Source organism: Patella vulgata, chromosome 6, assembly GCF_932274485.2.
Source record: "Patella vulgata chromosome 6, xgPatVulg1.2, whole genome shotgun sequence".
Lineage (NCBI taxonomy): Eukaryota > Metazoa > Mollusca > Gastropoda > Patellidae > Patella > Patella vulgata.
The window spans coordinates 16,987,946-17,005,899 of NC_065884.2; the positions used below are offsets into that span (position 1 = coordinate 16,987,946).

Here is a 17,954-nt window from a genome sequence, read left to right on the forward strand (position 1 = left end):
ATTTCCCTAATAACACACTGTATGGCGTATGCCCGTCTTCATTAGCCCAGTATAGGAGCAGAACAGGAGGACGTTAAACCCCATTTCATTTCATTGCATTTCTAACAATATTAGCGTCTATCTGCATTGCAAATTGAATCGTAGAACACAACAGTATATAGCCTAGTTTCTGGCAATATCCATTATGGGAAAACGTGTACATTGTTGTTATTGATTGATGTCTGAGAAATAGTGTCTCAAATGCAATTGTATTTAAAGATTCCTTATGTAAGCGCCGGTCGTTCGTGCATAATAGTTCTAGGGCTCGATTCACCATTTCTAAATTAAATGTGAATAAATGTCTAATTAATAGTTCATATAGCATATGAAGCCAAAATAAGGACCTGCAATATGCAGATTTAGCTCTAACATAATGCATCTTTAAGTCATACGTAATCTCCCCTTAACCGTTGACAGTGTGAGTATATTTCACAGACAATTTAGGCCAGAGCAAAATAAATCATATCCGATAAATCCGCATGGTCGTTAATATGTTTTTGTTACTTTTTTGGTATTCAAAATTCGAATAAATGCGATGTTTTCTCAAATTCTCAAGACTCACACATGTTACTTCTTGAACGGCCATAACGTTAAGGGAGATTTGACATATAATATTCAGAACAGTATTTTATCAAAACGGGGAAGCACTGATTAATCATGAGTAGGCCTACTATTTGAACAGAAATTTCGCGTCTCCTTTATAATTCGTTTTTATGATAACAATTTATTGCAAGTATAGTATTTTATTGTTGATAGATAAAGCCTCTTTGCGTCCTTCAGAAATAAATAGTCATGGCTGATTCTGAAAATACGGAAAATGTCCAACCAACGGAGTCAGAAAATCCAACAGGCGAAACAGAGGTAGTAAACACACCCGAAGAATCAGGGGTAGAAAACACAACAGAAGGTACGGCGGCAGAAAGCACACCAGAGACTGAAACCCCAGCAGCAGAAACCGGGGTGGAAAAAACGGACGAGGAAACACAGGCAGAAAAAACGGAAGAAGAAACACAGGCAGAAAAAACGCCAGAGGAAACACAGGCAGAAAAAACGGAAGAAGCAGGAGCAGGAACAGAAGAAACGGTAGATGCAACAACAACAATAGTTGTAACAAAGGCAGAAAGCATTGAAGAAGCTGGTGACGAACAGGCTGCAAAAGCAACAGAAAATGCAAAAGAGGAAAAGGCAGATAATGATCAGGCATCTAATGGTAAATATTTAAACTTGACAATATAAGTCAAACAAAAACTACATACACATTTCTCGAAGCCAAATTGAAACGAAAAACTATGAGTAATGGATAAGGGTTCGGGGCGGGGCGGTGAAGCATAAAGATCAATCAATTCTAATAGGTTTCGTATGAAAACAGGCAAACAAGTCAGTACGAAACTGATATGGAGTCAAACCACGGCATCCATCTATGATGAAAGTACACGGTATAGCAGCCGCCTGTTTCACGAAATAAATGAAAATGCAATATGTACGAGCTAGCCGTTCTTGTTATAATAGTTCAAAAAAAGATGGTGAAAGATGAATATATTAAAAATTTCAATTAAGTTACTCTGGGTGAAGTTATCAGAGACTGAAGTCTCGGTTGTCAAGTACCATTGTTACGGTAATGAACCAAGTCTCGATTATCCAATTTAACGTTCAATATCACGGTCATCCGATGGTCTAGAGGGTTGACTAATTATTAATATATATAACATTGAAGTCCAAACAAAAAGGTGGATCACATGGCTAAGTGGGTAAGAAGCTGGTTCGCTAGCCTGGAGGTCGGGTGTTCGATCCCTGCATTGGCCGAGAAAGTTCATCCAGATTTTCCGGCGGGGTTCCCCCTTGTCAGTGATGCAGGATGGAGGGCCTGACAAGGTCAGCTGTCTAGTCGTTCGGATGGGACGAAAATCCGAGGTCCCTTGTAAAAATTGGCGTGCACGTAAAAGATCCCTTGGCAGTTGGAATTCGATATAAGAGTAGGCCGTAGCGCCGCTGCCCGGGCAAAATTTCCCTCATAGCACACTGTATGGCGTATGCCCGTCTTCATTAGTCCAATTTGGGAGCAAAACAGTAGGACGTTAAACCCCATTTCATTTTATTTCCAAACAAAAAGAGACCTGCCATAGACAAATTTAGCTCTTACATAATGCATCTTTAAATAAGACCAGTAGGAGTATATGGTACAGTGGAATTAAAAATGATGAATGTGAATTTCGACGGATATTCTCGAATTTTAACGTTCTCTGTTTAGAATACTTATCAGGAAGGGTCCCCATCTCAGAAACAAAAAATACCACTATGTAACAGAAATCCTTAAACATACATTATGCAAGAGCTAAATCTGCCTATTGCAGGTCTTTCTTTGGGCCTGAATTGTTATCTAAATTATTAATTAGACATTAATTAACTTATCCAGACCATAATCAACTCTCGATGTCATCGCTAGCCTGCTATATTTACTGGATTGGAATCCGATCTGCTGCTCAACGCTCATTGATGATTAAATCAAAAACTAGTTAATCAAGGCTATGTTTTTTATCGTACCGACTTTAGTAATGATGATCGAGGCTAGGCCTAAAATTCAATCGCTAAATTTTCGGTTCAGAGTAGATCAGTTTGACTGAAATTTTCAGCAAATTCTCTTTACATTATCTAATTTTTGACTATTATAATGAGAACTGCTAGCTCTTTATCTAATCTCCCATAAGGTATCTTTAATGTTGTCTACTTCTTTTCTTTTTCAGATCAACCTCCAAAGGCTGCAAAAAAATGCATCACATGTTCCGTTTTATAGTTTCAAAATGTGATATAAACTTTTTCTTCGTTACTGTTTATTCCGTGAACATTACAACTTATATAAACATCAGTATTATATTCACCACTTTGTTATGTTTGCTATGATAATATTAACTGGAGCAGTGATTATTATAAACTATAGGGATATTTCAGTAGCAGTTCTTCTTCAAAATAATTAAACTTCTAATAAAATATTGTTATAGAATTATTAAAGTGTTTGGGTAAATGATGTTATTAACATGAACAATAACTGTGGTGCATTGGTGACCATTCCACATGCAACGCAGAAGTATATTTTTTTAAAATGTTGATATGCAATGAAACATACAACTAAAGTCGTTCGTACAATATGTCCCCTAGCTAGCCCCCATCTATGGCAGATACTTTACTACTATGCTATTGCAATTTGTTTATCTAAATTTTCTATGGTCAACCTCTTACAAGCATCAATTGGAGCAAGATATTTCCGGGTGTTGCCTCACCTGTGATGGACAGCGTTCGTCCCCACGTAATTTCGGGTAAAAATTCGATTCCCTGGCAGAATATTTAGTGGTCCGTATCCAGATGTAAAACGGTGTTATCCCCTTTTAACTACTCACGTCTCCTCTCGTTTCTTTTCAGCCGATAATGGCATAATATCAGGGAAATCCAAATCGGAGCAAGTACTCCTTGGGGACTACAACTCTTGAAAGAAAAATAGCCATTGGACAATTCAAGATACCGGCCATTTCAAGACGGACAACGAAATAACCTTGTCCTATTTTAAATTGGACCGAAATTGTGGGCACCAGAGTGTACACAAACTTTACAACGTCAACGGGGTTTTAATAATCAATGACCCTTAACGGAAATGAAATGAAATGAAATGGGACTTTAACGTCCTACTGTTCTGCTCCTAACCTGGGCTACTGAAGACGGGCATACGCCATACAGTGTGCTATGAGGGAAATTTTGCCCGGCAGCGGCGCTACGGCCTACTCTTATATCGAATTCCAACTGCCAAGGGATCTTTTACTTGCACGCCAATGTGTACACGGGACCTCGTTTTTTCGTCCCATCCGAACGACTAGACAGCTGTCCTTGTCAGGCCCTCCATCCTGCATCACTGACAAGAGGAAACCACGCCGGAAATTCTGGATGAACTTTCTTGGGCAATGCAGGGATCGAATACCGGACGTCCAGGCTAGCGAGCCAGCGTCTTACCCACTTAGCCACCGTGATCCCCCGACCCTTAACAAACACCTATGCATATTCTGAATTAAACGATTGTTACAGTTATCTGCTTCCACTCTGGTGGATTAATTCTCACCAGAAGGGCAAAAGAATATGCATCACAGCAACTGTCATGGTTATGTTCTGGTTAGATCTATTTCATAAGGCCAAGTTCAAGTTTGGTCAAAGGTCAAAAGATGTAAACAGGCTTAGCGCTAATTCTAACATTGGACCTTATTGATTAAGTAGGCCCTATTCATTGTATTGTTTTGTTGTTTACTCACTTATTACTTTTACATAGATCCATAGTAATTTTTCTATTTAGGAGAGAGGTAATATGCCTGTTCCTCAATCCCTTTCAATTTCTGAATCAAATATTGTTTGAAAAAAAAAAATGCACAAAAAAAACTGGGCCTAGCCCTAACCTACAACCTCGCCAACAATCATGTGCCCTAACCTTATTTAGCCTACATCTCAGTGACCTTGACGGAATCTTGAGTTGGCCTTATATAGATCTAGGCCTAGCCTTATCTTATGGTATTATGAAACAGAGCCATTATCACCTGTGATATCGCCCTTGATGGAAGCAGAGGTCAAGACACAGAACAAATGGCACACTTACCAGGTTTGGCTGAGAAAGTTACATGTGGTTATTCCCCTTGTATAAGTCAGTAGTGCAGACGATGGGCCTGGCAATGTATAGTATCTAGTCTTATCAGTATGACGAAAAGGTCCTACTAGTAGTGTAGCCTACATGTAAAACAACCCTTGCCCTTGGCGAAAAGTAGGGATTGATTAAGATAAAACCATAGTGACATTTTGGAGTTGCATGTCCTTATCATTATTTGATGGTGGCTTCGTTTTGCCAAATTGCCAAAACAGCCAAGTGTGTCTTTTTGATCGAGAAGGGAGGCTTCTGTAGTCCTGATTTATATTGGAACGAATTAAAATTTATTATATCTACTTATAAGCAATTTTCTCTTCTGGTTTTACTTCGGACATGTTTTTTTTATATAAAACCATGCCATACTGAGAGGGCATATATCAGCCATTTAATGAAAGTCATAAATAGTTTTTAACTCATTAACTTTGGGCAATAATTTCTTTTAGGGAAATTTCATTCTTCAAGACTGTAGCCATAACCTATAAAATATTGGTATGAGGTGCATAAAATTATATTGGAATATTCCTCAAGATTTTAACCTGGCAACAAAAAATTTTCTTTCTATGTGGATCAGTAAAGCTTGTGGAAATCGTAAAACTTCAAATATCATAAATTACCTAAACTACATGCCGGACAAAGTCATGGTCCAGGAAAAAGGGGTTGTAATAACGTCTTATCATTTTGGGACTAGCAGTTTATTTCACTAATTCTCTGGCATAAAGGGGTTCTTAGCTGTGTGAGGAAATAGAGAAAAATACACAAGTTTGGACGACGACCCTACTCCTTGCCTCATACAAGCGGGGAATTGAAACCACACAACTTGACTCAATGTCAGACCGTATGATCTAAATTCCAAGTATTAAAACAGATCAATGCACTGTTTCATTAAAAAAAGCCTGCCTGGCTGTAGTTGACCATTATTCATCACTATTATCAGTCAATGTCAGCAGACCGCTAGCAGTGAGTTTTTAAAAGTTTGAAAAAAAATAACATAACATTTCACAATATTTTAACATTTTTAACATTAACTTATAATAGTTTTAATTTATTTATAATATAGATATGTACATTTTAATTGTATGATACATAAAATATAGTAACAACCTTCAATAAATCTAAATGAAATGAAATAGGGTATAACGTCCTATTGTTCTGCTGACTGGGCTAATGAAGACGGGCATCTGCCATATAGTGTTCTTTGAGGGAAATTTTGCTCGGACAGCGGCACTAAGGCCTACTGTTATATCAAATTCCAACTGCCAAAGGATTAATTATATGCACGCCAGTGTGTACACAGGGCCTCAGTTTCTCATCCCATCCATACGACTATAGACAACTATCCTTGTCAGACTCTCCGTCCTGCACCACTGACAAGGGGAAACCACACCGGAAAATCCTGATGAACATTCTTGGCCCACACTGGGAGCGAAATCTGAATGACTTTGTTTCGGAGAGGTTAACTTGCGCAAAAAGTTTGTAATGTTTTATTTCATTACATTTAATATAAAAAACTTAAATCAAAAATAAATTTAGCACTGATTTTGATTTCAGATCCACTGTCTATCAAACCTCTCACATCACATGGTAAAGTTTTGTCTTTTCCAGCAGCAAAATGAATGATTTGCATCTGTGTGTAGATCTATCAGACAAGTGTCTTTGTATTGCTCGCCTCCTCGATGCGCTGTCTCTTAGGACTCGCGTTTCCATTACCAACGGCTGGTGGGGGTGTAACAGTGGGCTCACTTTGAACAAATTTCAAATAACCTGGTAAATTCTTTTCCACTAATTCTTCAAAAAATTTTCTCACAATCTGACCCGATTTACCAACTTCTGAACCAGGCTGAAATAAAAGAAATAGATATTTTTATGCCTATTATTTGTTAAGCAGACCAGGAAGTAACAATTTTAGTACCAGACATTTTGTATTCAATATAGCATTAAAACCACTGATAAAAGAGAAATCAGTGTCGTGTCTGTCAACTTGAGCATTAATTTGTATCAATGAATTCTATGACAGGTGCCTTATTTCCATGCTTGTTAAGAAATGAAATGAAATGGGGTTTAACATCCTACTGTTCTGCTCCAAACTGGGTTAATGAAGATGGGCATACGCCATATAGTGTGCTATGAGGGAAATTTTGCCAGGACAGCCGCACTATTGCCTACTCTTATATCGAATTCCAACTGTCAATAAATCTTTTACATCTACACGGGACCTTGTTTCTTTGTCCCATCCGAACGACTCAACAGCTGTCCTTGTCACTGGAATACAACTGACAAGTGCACAACTTTAAATACTTCTAGCCTTAATTTTTCTACATGGATGAAAATGCTACATCTCTCAATCTAGGCATTCCTTAAGCAGAAGTGAAGATATGAGGGGAACAACTCTGCTTAAAACTTACCGCATTGTATATGGCACAGTTGATAAAGACTTGTCTGACATCAGATAGGAAATTATACACAGAACTGTAATGGTTAAAATGCTGACGAGACAGTTTACATTTAATATTGGTGAAATCTTGTGGTTTTGTCACTATTTTGTGGTAATTCAAAACCTAAAATGAAACATAAATAATCAAAGTATAGTGCTATTCAGATCTAGAAAATATTTTCCATTTCATAAAATGAATACAGAGAGAGAGAGAAATGGGGTTTAACGTCCACTCGACACAAACTAGGTCATTTCGGGACTAACATAATATGGTTTAACTTTAATTCAATAATTCGCTTGCGCGTAGGGGTCTTTAGCAGTGGGAGGAAACCGGAGGACCCGGAGAAAATCCACGAGGTTGGACAGGCGACCCTACTCCTTGTCACGTACAACTGGGGATTCGAAACCACGCCAGTTGACTCAATGACAGGTCTTATGATACAGCACGCACATGCTAACCATTCGGCCATTCAACCCCCCAAAATGAATACAAGAATATGACACAATAAAATGTCATAGTGAATGATATAAAAGAAATGAAGTGGGGTTTAACATCCTACTTTTCTGCACCGACTGGGCTAACAATGAAGATGGGCTTACATCATACATTGTGCTATGGGTGTATTTTGCCCGGACAGCAGCAATGTGTACACAAGACCTGTTTACCATCCAATCTGAACGACTAGACAGGCCCTCAGAACTGCACCACTGACAAGGGGTAACCACATTTGAAAATCCTGAGGAACTTTCTAGGAGTGAACTTAGACCTGATTAGCGAGTCAGTGTCTTGCTCACCTGGTCACCCATCAAAGGTATAGGCCTTTGGAATTAGCAAAATACTCCATGGGTGAGGATATAACTTACATTTCTTCCTACTGGCTCATGGAAAGCGACACTTTGTTGATGACAGAATAGTTCTAGTAATATTTTCTCACATATCTACAAATAAAATGGAAACAATTAATTAATCTATTATTATCCACATAAAGATATTAGGCTACACAAAATAAATGTCTTGTTTCTCGGGCAACTGACAGCTGAAACTGTAGGGGGGGGGGGGCGGTTTATTTTTTTTTTATCTCATTTCTGGCTAGAGGATGGTGCAAAATAAAATTTGCCTATTGTTGAAAATTGTTGGGGCGGGAGGGCGGCCTTGTATTTTTTTTTTTTTTTTAATGAGAAAGTCATTACTTGTCTACGGTTTTGCTTTCAGTTATATATTATACATACTTAGAACATAAACCCAAATATCAAGTCTACTCAAACACTAACACTGACTGAAAGGAAAATAATTTTCCATATTTAATTCACGTAATGTAGCTTACTAATGGTAATGGTGACAACCATAATTGAAATTGGTTTAAAATAAAATTCCGTACGACTATTAATAGCCGTCCATAATAACGACAATATTTTAAAGAGTAAGCCTCTGTCAGCATGTGTATCAAAAATAATCATCACGGTAAACGACACTTCGATCTAAATCTAGTATCGCTGGTTTATAATGATTGACCTAATTCCAACCAATGCATGTCACGTGTCATCGGGATTCGTGAAATGACTGTTTCTCAAGATATTTGGTGTGTTTCTCAGCATATTCGGTGTTCTATCTGGGGTTTATATCGAATGACTATTTAAATTTAACTAACAACTCGTCAGTAAAACCATCAAATGTGTAATCCAATTATTATTTTCCGGATTATCAAAACTACCGTTAAACGTGCTAATGACCCAGATTCTGACTAAGGTATGGTGACTATCATCGTATCGTATTCGTAGCCACAAGTTATAATAATTAACCTGTTCTACGATTCATTGTTTTATAAGTAGGATTTTTTCAAACATGGACCGACTGAAGCCGGCAATAATGAGCCGATTAAGATCGAGTGATTGAAATACATTGCATTGTTGTCAATGACTTTCGGTGTTTAACACGAATCAAATTCTAGTTCACAAGGGGAGGTAATTAAAATCATGTGATACAAAAATGGAGGTTCTTTCGATATCAATAAAAAAGACCCGTAAATGAGCGTTTACATCTGAATCAGTTTAATACATTTGAATGGATATTCACGAATGGGGCATGTAGATACATGCGGCATATTTTTTTTATGACTTGCTTATCGATGTTCGGGCCGGCGTTACATATTTTTTATTATTCATCAAGACTAATAAATAGGCCGCACGCGCAACCAATTTTGCGTGCGGGCGGTGCCCGAGAAACAACTTATTTTATTTGTGTTGCCTTATTGTGTCACATCAATGGAGAATTCTATTTAATTAGAGTTGTCTCCCTTATGCTGAGTTGACACCACCTTATTTGCTGGTAAATATTTACTATGGCAAGCTGCGCAATTTGCCGAGCAAATATCAAGTCTAGACCCTGAACCCTGAAGTTACAATTGTAAACTTCAATCCAGATCAAATTGAGAAATCTGATCAGATGTCGAACTCTTTAACAAAAGGTTGACAGTGCAAACTCGACCCTGAATTCATTTACATTGGGAAAAATGTCACTTCGGTAATTTTCAAGATCAAAAAATCGATTTCCGCACATTTTAACTTAGTATGGTTTATTCAATAGTGTTCAGAAATTTCGGGCAAAAAAAATTTTTTTTTGAGAAACTATACATGTAATAATTACCTTTAATTCTCTGTCTGTCAAACCAAGTGGAGCTTTACGTTTAGAGCCCGGATTAATATTTTCATCTGACTCCTCTTCCGGAACCTTTTCTGTCGCCTCACACAACAAACAAACAAATACACCCCTGAAATTGTTTGCATTTATTCATGAAAAAGAAACCCAAACAGGCAGAAGTTGGAATGTAATAGTATTTGAAGAGTCAATCTTATGCCCCATAAAGAATGAGGCCAAAAAATCCAGTCAATTTAGTCAGTCCAATATGGATCAATTCTTAAATAAAAGATTTAAGACTTCTCCATCAGACCTGTCATTAATGATAACTGCAAGACACCTCGTTTTGCCTTCTACTCATTACATTTACTGACCTAGTTTGTCAATGTTGCAGTAAATTTTCATTCCAATTTGAAAATTTGGAAAATATCTTGCAAAGGATTTTAGGACAGTCAGATATTTGAAGCTTTGCTCAAATGATGTCAAATTTTTAGGCCCAATTTACCCCAGTAATTCTAGACTAATCAACTTACGGTGGTACACATTGAAGTGGTGGGATATGACAGTGTAGATGGAACACCCTTGGACACTTCTCACAACACAATACATCTCCCCCATTATGACAGCACGCACAATAATCTTCATTCGGATCAGACTGACTAGATTCCTGGGATGCCTTTTCATCCGACTCACTTGATCTTTGTTCTATGGTTTTTTGTGCTATGGCTGGTATTTCTGCTGTGGTTGTTGTTTCTGTCGTGTTTGTGTTTGTTGTTTCTGCCGTGTTTGTTGTTTCTGCTGTGGTTGTTGTTTCAACTGGTTTTTCTACAACTTCCGGTACCTCACTAGGTTTCTCTGATGTACTATTTTCTTCAACTGGTGTTGGGGGAGCTGGTTTTGGAGATGTAACCAGAACTTCTGGTGCTGGAATGTTCTCTTGTTTAATGATATCCTCCTTTGTTTCTGTAAGTTCTATGGGCATGTTTTTCAGGACATCTGATAAAACGTTGTCAGCCTCTACATCATCTATTAAGTTAATGGTGTTAGTTTCATCACCAACGATCTATAAAAATAATGAATGGGGATTAACTTTATACTTTTTTTGCACCAAACTAGCTAATACAGTATGCTTTGGGGGAAATTTTGCCAAAACAGCTGTTTATTTTATGTTCACGCCAACAAGTACACTACTGCTGGAGGATCTCAAATTTCCATCCCATCCTAACAACTACATGCTTTTCCCTTCCTTAGGAAAGCAACAGAAGACAACTTCAGATATTATGACATAATTCTTTGATATGACCAATAAAATTTGATTCAAGATACTTACCAACCCAGCGCTGTCCTCGAGTTTTTGCCCTTTGATTTTAGCAGCAGTAATAATACAGTCATAAAAATCATCATCAGTTGACTCAACATTACTGAAAAATTAATGAAATATTATATTACACACAATAATTAGAAAGAGGTTATCTGTAAGCCCAGTAGAGAGTTAGGGTTGGAGATACATAACTCTGGCAGTAATTATTGGAAATGGATGAAAAGTCGTCTCCTGACCTTAAACGGTATGTAAAAATTCAAAGTCAATCAGATAGCAACTTTAGCCTCTAGAGCGTTCACAAGATATTTCAAAGTGATCAAGGGCCATAACTTTGACAGTAATTATCGGAAATTGTTGAAAATGACTAGGATCCTTCGTCTCATGACCTTAAACACTGTGTATAAATTTAAAGTTATTCGGATATTAACTTTAGCCTCTAGAGCGGGGGCGAGGACAATATATACGGACACATTTCAATGCAGGCATATAAATACGTGGTTACTAGGTAATCCTTACAGGTAAACACTGAAGTTAAGAATAACGCTGTCCTACTAATTAAACTTGACTCTATAAAATATAACCCTGAAATGTTTTCACTAAGATAACTTAAAATTCCTTCTATCAAAAGGATGTTTAATACCGGGGCCCTTATTCACGAAAAACTTTAACTAAGATACAATCGAAATTTTAAGAAATACTGCAATTCGATTGGCTGACCAATATGCAAATTGGATATATGCAAATTGATTTTACTAGTCAGCCAATCGAATTGCAATATTTCTTAAAATTTCGATTGTATCTTAGTTTAAGTTTTCGTGAATAAGGGCCCCGGTATGTAACAAAATGAAAACGTATTATCAATACATGTATTTTGTATTTGATAATCAAGAATTTAAACTTTTCAAAACATTGTAGGTTTTCTTTTGACACAATTTTATAAATTCATGTAGAATTATTTTCTGTACACTGTATAGTTTTGAAGTAATACAAAGAATGATGTGTCATAAAATTGAATTCATTTATTGATGTTTTTATATAAATTATTTTATCTTACCCATTATGACCCGGTGATGTGGAATGCCTGCGATTATTACCCATGCTTCCTACTTCCGTCGACCTAGGTGAATTACCTTAAATAATAAAATAAAATCAATTAAGGGATCATTAATAATACAATTACATAAATTTCAAATATTGATTTTACAATGTTTAAACATACATTATGTAAGAGCTAAATCTGCCTATTGTAGGTCTCTCTTTAGGCCTGAAATGTTATCTAAATCATTAATTCGGTTCATAGTGGATCAATTTGACTGAAATTTTCAGTAAATTCCCTTTACAGTATCTAGTTTTTAACTATTATAGTGAGAACTGCCAGCTCTTTATCTGATCTCCCATAATGTATCTTTAATAAATCAAAGTTACTGATCATTTAATGATTATATATGTAAAAGATATCCATGAGCAATATCCCAATAAACAGGATGTATTAGTTTACCTGATGATCGATTTCCGCCCCATCCCATTCCCATCTGTTGATGCGTTGCTATGTTACTGGTAACAGGTCTGGTGTTTAACTTCATTGGCTGAAACTGTTGCTGATTTTGGTTACTATGCTGTTGTTGACGACTGACTTGCTGTTGTAAAAAAAAGGCCTGGTTGACCATTTGACCACCTGATGTCTGTGTGTTATGGGGTGGCTGTTGACCACGATGACTGTTGCTGTTCTGCCAATTAAAGGGCAGATTGCCACCTTGCGGATTATTTCTCAAGATATTTGGTTGGTTGGGTTGTTGGTTGACCGGTCGCTGTTGAGCATGAGACTGTAAAACTGACATTCTATTCTGGTATTGATGTTGTTGCTGCTGCTGCTGCTGTTGCTGCTGTTTTGCATGTGCTGCCCGTTGCATTGCGAATGCCATCATTCTACGTTGGTCCTCAGATGCAGGATTCACATTGGCTGCGCCATTTTGTGTCACACCGGGTATTGGGGGCTGTTGACCCTGTTGATATTTTGGCGGAGGATATCGCAAACCATTGACAAATATTGTACCTAGTTTATGAATATTTTGAAAAAAAAATGGTGATTCATGTCTATATTCTAAATTTAACTGTCCTTTAAGAGAATAAAGTTCTAAATTAGCTTGCGACAAAGTTGCAGCTTGTTTAAGAATTAATTTCTTTGTATACAGTAGACTGAGATCATTTTTCTCATTTTTTAAGTTGCGGAGGAAAGATGACATGTGTTCAATTTTCTGTAACATTGCGCTGGCGTCTGCGCCTTCTTGTGCAAGACGTTTTCCAGCCGCATCACAAACAAAGTTTAGATTCTGTAATATCTGTTTTGCGTATTCAATCACGTGCTCAACCAGTTTTCTAGCCTGCGACTGAACTTCATCTCTTACTACGTCTTTCTGGGATTTCACATAGATTAATTTTTCTTGTATTTTCGACGCTGACAGTTTTAGTGTTTCTTTTTTAGCTTGAAGATGAGCAGCAAATTTTTCTGTTTGTTCTTTGTAAATTTCTGCAGCTTGCGGAAGAAACTGATACCGATGTTCCTTATGTTCTAGTAACTGACAATCACGACAGGTCAGCATGTCGCAAACTTCGCAGAAAAAGTTAAGTTTCTCGTGTTTATGCAACTTGCAGAATGTCGCTGCTTCATTCATGGTACCGTCTGTAGCATTTTTGTTATTTTTGCCTGTGATGGTATGATCTTTAGTAATTTTAACACGTTTGTGAGCAAAAACACACTGATCACATAACCACTCCTCGCAGTCTTCACAATGTGATGTGGCCTCGATGGCATCTTCACAACCGGTACATGTATGCTTTTCAACTTCTTCTATTATTATAGGTGTATCCGAAGATCTTCTAGTCAACAGATTTTCTACTAGATCAGCAATTTGATATTTTTCCTTACAGTCTGTACAGGTTACATCATCTAAAACAAAACAAACATCAGACAATTAAAGAAACAGCAATTTTAAAGACACTTTCAACATTTGAGTAAAAACAAGTGGGTTGTTTGAAAGACTGAAATGAAATGAAATGGGGTTTAACGTCCTACTGTTCTGCTCCTATACTGGGCTAATGAAGACGGGCATACGCCATACAGTGTGCTATGAGGGAAATTTTGCCCGGGCAGCGGCCCTATCGCCTACTCTTATATCAAATTCCAACTGCCAAGGGATCTTTTACGTGCATTCCAATGTATACACGGGACCTCGGTTTTTTGTATCATTCGGAGGACTAGACAGCTGTCCTTGTCAGGCCCTCCATCCTGCATCACTGACAAGGGGGAACCACGCCGGAAAATCTGGATGAACTTTCTCGGTCAATGCAGGAGTCGAACACCCGACCTCCAGGCTAGCGAGCCAGCGTCTTACCCACTTAGCTGTTTGAAAGACACCAAAGCTAGAAAATGATTTAAATTAAATGTGGTCCGGTGGTCGCTGGTTCAATCCTTGTGTGGGTCGAGAAAATTTATCAGGATTTTCCGGCGTATTTTCCAGAACGGAGGACCTGGCAATGACAGCTGTCTAGTTGTTGGGATGGGGTAGAAAAGCAAGATCATGTGTACACACTGGCATTAATGTAAAAGATCCCTTGGCAGTTGGAATTTGATATAAGAGTAGGCCATAGTGCCGCTGCCCTGGCAAAATTTCCCTCATACTCATCGCACACTGTATGGCATACGCCTGTCTTAATTAGCCCAGTCAGAGCATAACAGTTGGACGTTAAATCACATTGTACATTTCATTTCTTACTCTGTCGATGCGGATGGGCATTCATTTAGCCACAAGTGTTGAAATTTTGCAACGGTCCCTTGGTTAGCGTATAACAATTATTTCAGCTTTAACAGCATGTTAATTTGACAGAATGTTCATTTAGAAAACTTGCGAACTTCAAATATGACATTATTTTATCGAATTATAAGATTGTTCGAGAAAATGATTTCACTCTTCTTACGTGTTTATATACATCACATCGATCGACATCACAGATAGCTTAATTTATTATGGATTTCTCAATCTTGCATCACAGTCAGAATGTTCAATGACTGTAAGATAAGATTTATTGTATCTAAACACCCCATTAGAGGTAGGAGTTAACAGCAGTTTGATATAATTTGAGAGGGGAGACAAGGGGGTGGCAGACTATATCTGCAATGCCAATAGACTTACTTATAAATTATAAGTAATTCTGTAATAATAATACTTTATTTCAAAAGGGTTGAAAAAACTTTCTTACATTTTACCCTTGAAATATACACAAGAGTTAATTTTAAACCTAATATTGGATGAAAAAGGAAGTTTTCCTTTTTTAAAGTATGGATTAGTAAAACATTATGTAAACTGTTTAGTATGTGCAACACACATGTAACATGCTGCATAATATTTCATGAATGCCACTCAACAAACTTTTATTGATCTACAGAGTACAGTACAATAAGTCTATTGTTGTTAATAATATTTAATAAGCTGATCAAACGGTTAAAAAGTTTGTTATCAAGTTTGGCATCGGTGTAATACATTTAATATTAATAATAATGTATTAATTCACTTTGCTATGTCTTGGTATTTAATTAAGGGATATCAGTGTTTCGATTTTTTTAATTTTTTTTTGTAAAATTGTAACCATTTAATTATTAATTATGTTTGTACTGAAATTGATAGTCTCCGTATTTTGGGGTGTAGGCTATTTGTTTTTACTCAATAAGTCAATATAAGAAGTCGGTTACGTTTCAGTTTAATACAACCAGTCATAATATCATACATTGCGCATCGTGATGTCTCGCCTGCCCCAGCCTGTCACATCGACCTGCACAGTGCAGGCAAGTCGACTGGCGACATGTTGAATGCTCGGTAAATCTGCACAAGGCCCCGCGTACCATACCAATTATTTATTAAACAATAGCACATAGCCCCAACAACAATATATAGGTCTACATTAAATTAATTATTTATAAATGCAAAGTACAAGCCCGAATGAAAAGAGTTAAGAAAAATCACAAACCTGCCAAGTTTACTATTGATACCGGCGACTTACCCCCTTCTCCGCTATTCACAGTGTCGCCGTTATTTACTTTTATACATGATTCACAAACTGAGTGAATACATGGCATTAAGTATGCATTTCTTTCAACTAAACTGTTTTTGCATAAAATACAACAGTTGTAAGTATCTGCATCCATTTTTGGAAAAGTCTGATTGATCGATCCCAGGCAATCAACACAAACAAAAGACTGCACCCATTATCTCGCATCAAGTTCCAAGTTAAAAGTGTTGAGCGAGAATTTTTCTCCACTTTGTCACGACTGAACTTTGACCCTGTAAAGTGAAAGAGCCAACTAAATCGATGTAAAATAACTACCACAATGAATGCCGCGCGATAAATGCAGCAATACAGTCTCACCCAGTCACAGCGAGCCCATAATAAAACGTGGGATACTTAAAATTCTCGAGATTATTGATTCTGGCACAGAGCCAAGAACTGCAAACAAAGACACGAGGAAAACGAGCTCCAACGTGACCAGCCAGAACTAGATAAACTGGATAGGACTGGTTTCAACTGGAAATATACAACCAGCTTTGAATTGTTTTATGAGATGAAATGACTGGATATGTCAAGTAGAGACAAGTTCTAGACATTCAGCTCGAGATGATTCATTTCACATGACATCTTATCAAATGCCATTGATTCACACGCAGATAAGCAGCTGTGGGCTGATTAATGCCAGGTAGTTTTTATAATGCCCCCGCTAAATGTATTATATAGACCATAACATTATAAAAACAACTTGGCATTTTGCCAGCTTATTTGTTTTGTCTATTGTAAATTATGCCCAGGCGTACAATATCAAGCATGTGCCTTTTATGCCTTTATTATTAGCCTACTAATATTATTAGCCCACTTATAATAAATCAGCGGGCGTGTGTATGTCGATCTCACGCGTTCCATTTACTTTTTGCACTAGATTTAGGTAGGCTACACCAAGATCAATTGGAATAGGAAACTGTGACACCCCACCCATTAACCCAACACTCCATTTGGACTTCGACAAAGTTCTTCGCCATTTTACGAACATCGACAGGGATGTATAATGAACAAAAAACAATATAGCCGGGCTGATAAAAGGACGCCAGGCAGACGTGATGACACAATTCTAGTGGCTGATGATTTTTAGGGAATTTATAATTTCCGGTTTGGTCTATATGTTGAATGAAAACAGAATTCAAAATAATCGACTTAAAAAAAACAAAAAAACATATTATCTCTTATCATGGTTAACATAATTCCTATAGAAACTAACTGAATGACTCATGCTAAGGAAATCAATGAGACAGACGACGTCATTACGCAACAATGAGCGCATTTATCATATCAGAGGGCAGGGAGGGGGACGGGTGCTCGTGGCAAACCAATGAATCTGCTACCCCCACCCCCCAAAAAAGGACACCCATTTCGAAATGATCTTTAGTGGACGTCAGCACCAAGTTCTGAGCCAAACATGATATCTATCGATAAAGACTTGCCTAGACCTATTTTAAAATAAATGTTCGTGGGACTATATATTATATGTATTTTACAAGATGGCCTACATGTACAATATTTAACTAGGCCTATTTGATTAGTCCATGAAGTCAGTTCAAAGTGTCTGATTCATTCCCTGACATGAGAACAGTCAGGTATTTTGGACCATCCAGATACTAGAACTAAGAATAATTGGAATGGTTACGAATGTATCATTTTTCTCGGATGTATGTGTTTTCGCCTAATCTTCTTGGAATTCCAACTGCCTTGTGGTTGTTTTTGTGTATGCAAATCGAAGGCTACACGTCGTCGTGTG

General features: G+C 37.3%; 1 protein-coding gene across 2 annotated transcripts; it reads right to left on the reverse strand.

Moving 5' to 3' along the window:
* Positions 1–5,711: 5,711 nt before the first annotated feature.
* LOC126823651 (E3 ubiquitin-protein ligase TRIM33) lies at positions 5,712–16,544 on the reverse strand. Of its 2 annotated transcripts, none has more exons than XM_050552615.2 (9): positions 16,154–16,544; positions 12,597–14,045; positions 12,153–12,228; positions 11,108–11,198; positions 10,311–10,840; positions 9,787–9,910; positions 8,007–8,081; positions 7,114–7,266; positions 5,712–6,548 (listed from the first exon to the last, which is right to left on the reverse strand). In XM_050552615.2, the coding sequence occupies exons 1-9, from the start codon at positions 16,296–16,298 to the stop codon at positions 6,351–6,353; spliced, it is 2,841 nt and encodes a 946-aa protein (XP_050408572.1). In that variant the 5' UTR covers positions 16,299–16,544; the 3' UTR covers positions 5,712–6,350. The 2 variants fall into 2 exon arrangements, with proteins under 2 accessions (XP_050408572.1, XP_050408571.1); XM_050552614.2 differs by having other exon boundaries at positions 16,121–16,544.
* Positions 16,545–17,954: the final 1,410 nt, after the last annotated feature.

Excerpts from the sequence above, each read along its gene's own strand:
- LOC126823651 (XM_050552614.2), bottom strand. The coding sequence starts at position 16,298 with ATGGATGCAGATACTTACAACTGTTGTATTTTATGCAAAAACAGTTTA. Across the intron at positions 10,841-11,107 it reads TCGAGGACAGCGCTGGGTTG|ATCGTTGGTGATGAAACTAA; the intron begins GTAAGTATCTTG and ends TTATTTTTATAG. Across the intron at positions 6,549-7,113 it reads ACTGTGCCATATACAATGCG|CCTGGTTCAGAAGTTGGTAA; the intron begins GTAAGTTTTAAG and ends CTTTTATTTCAG.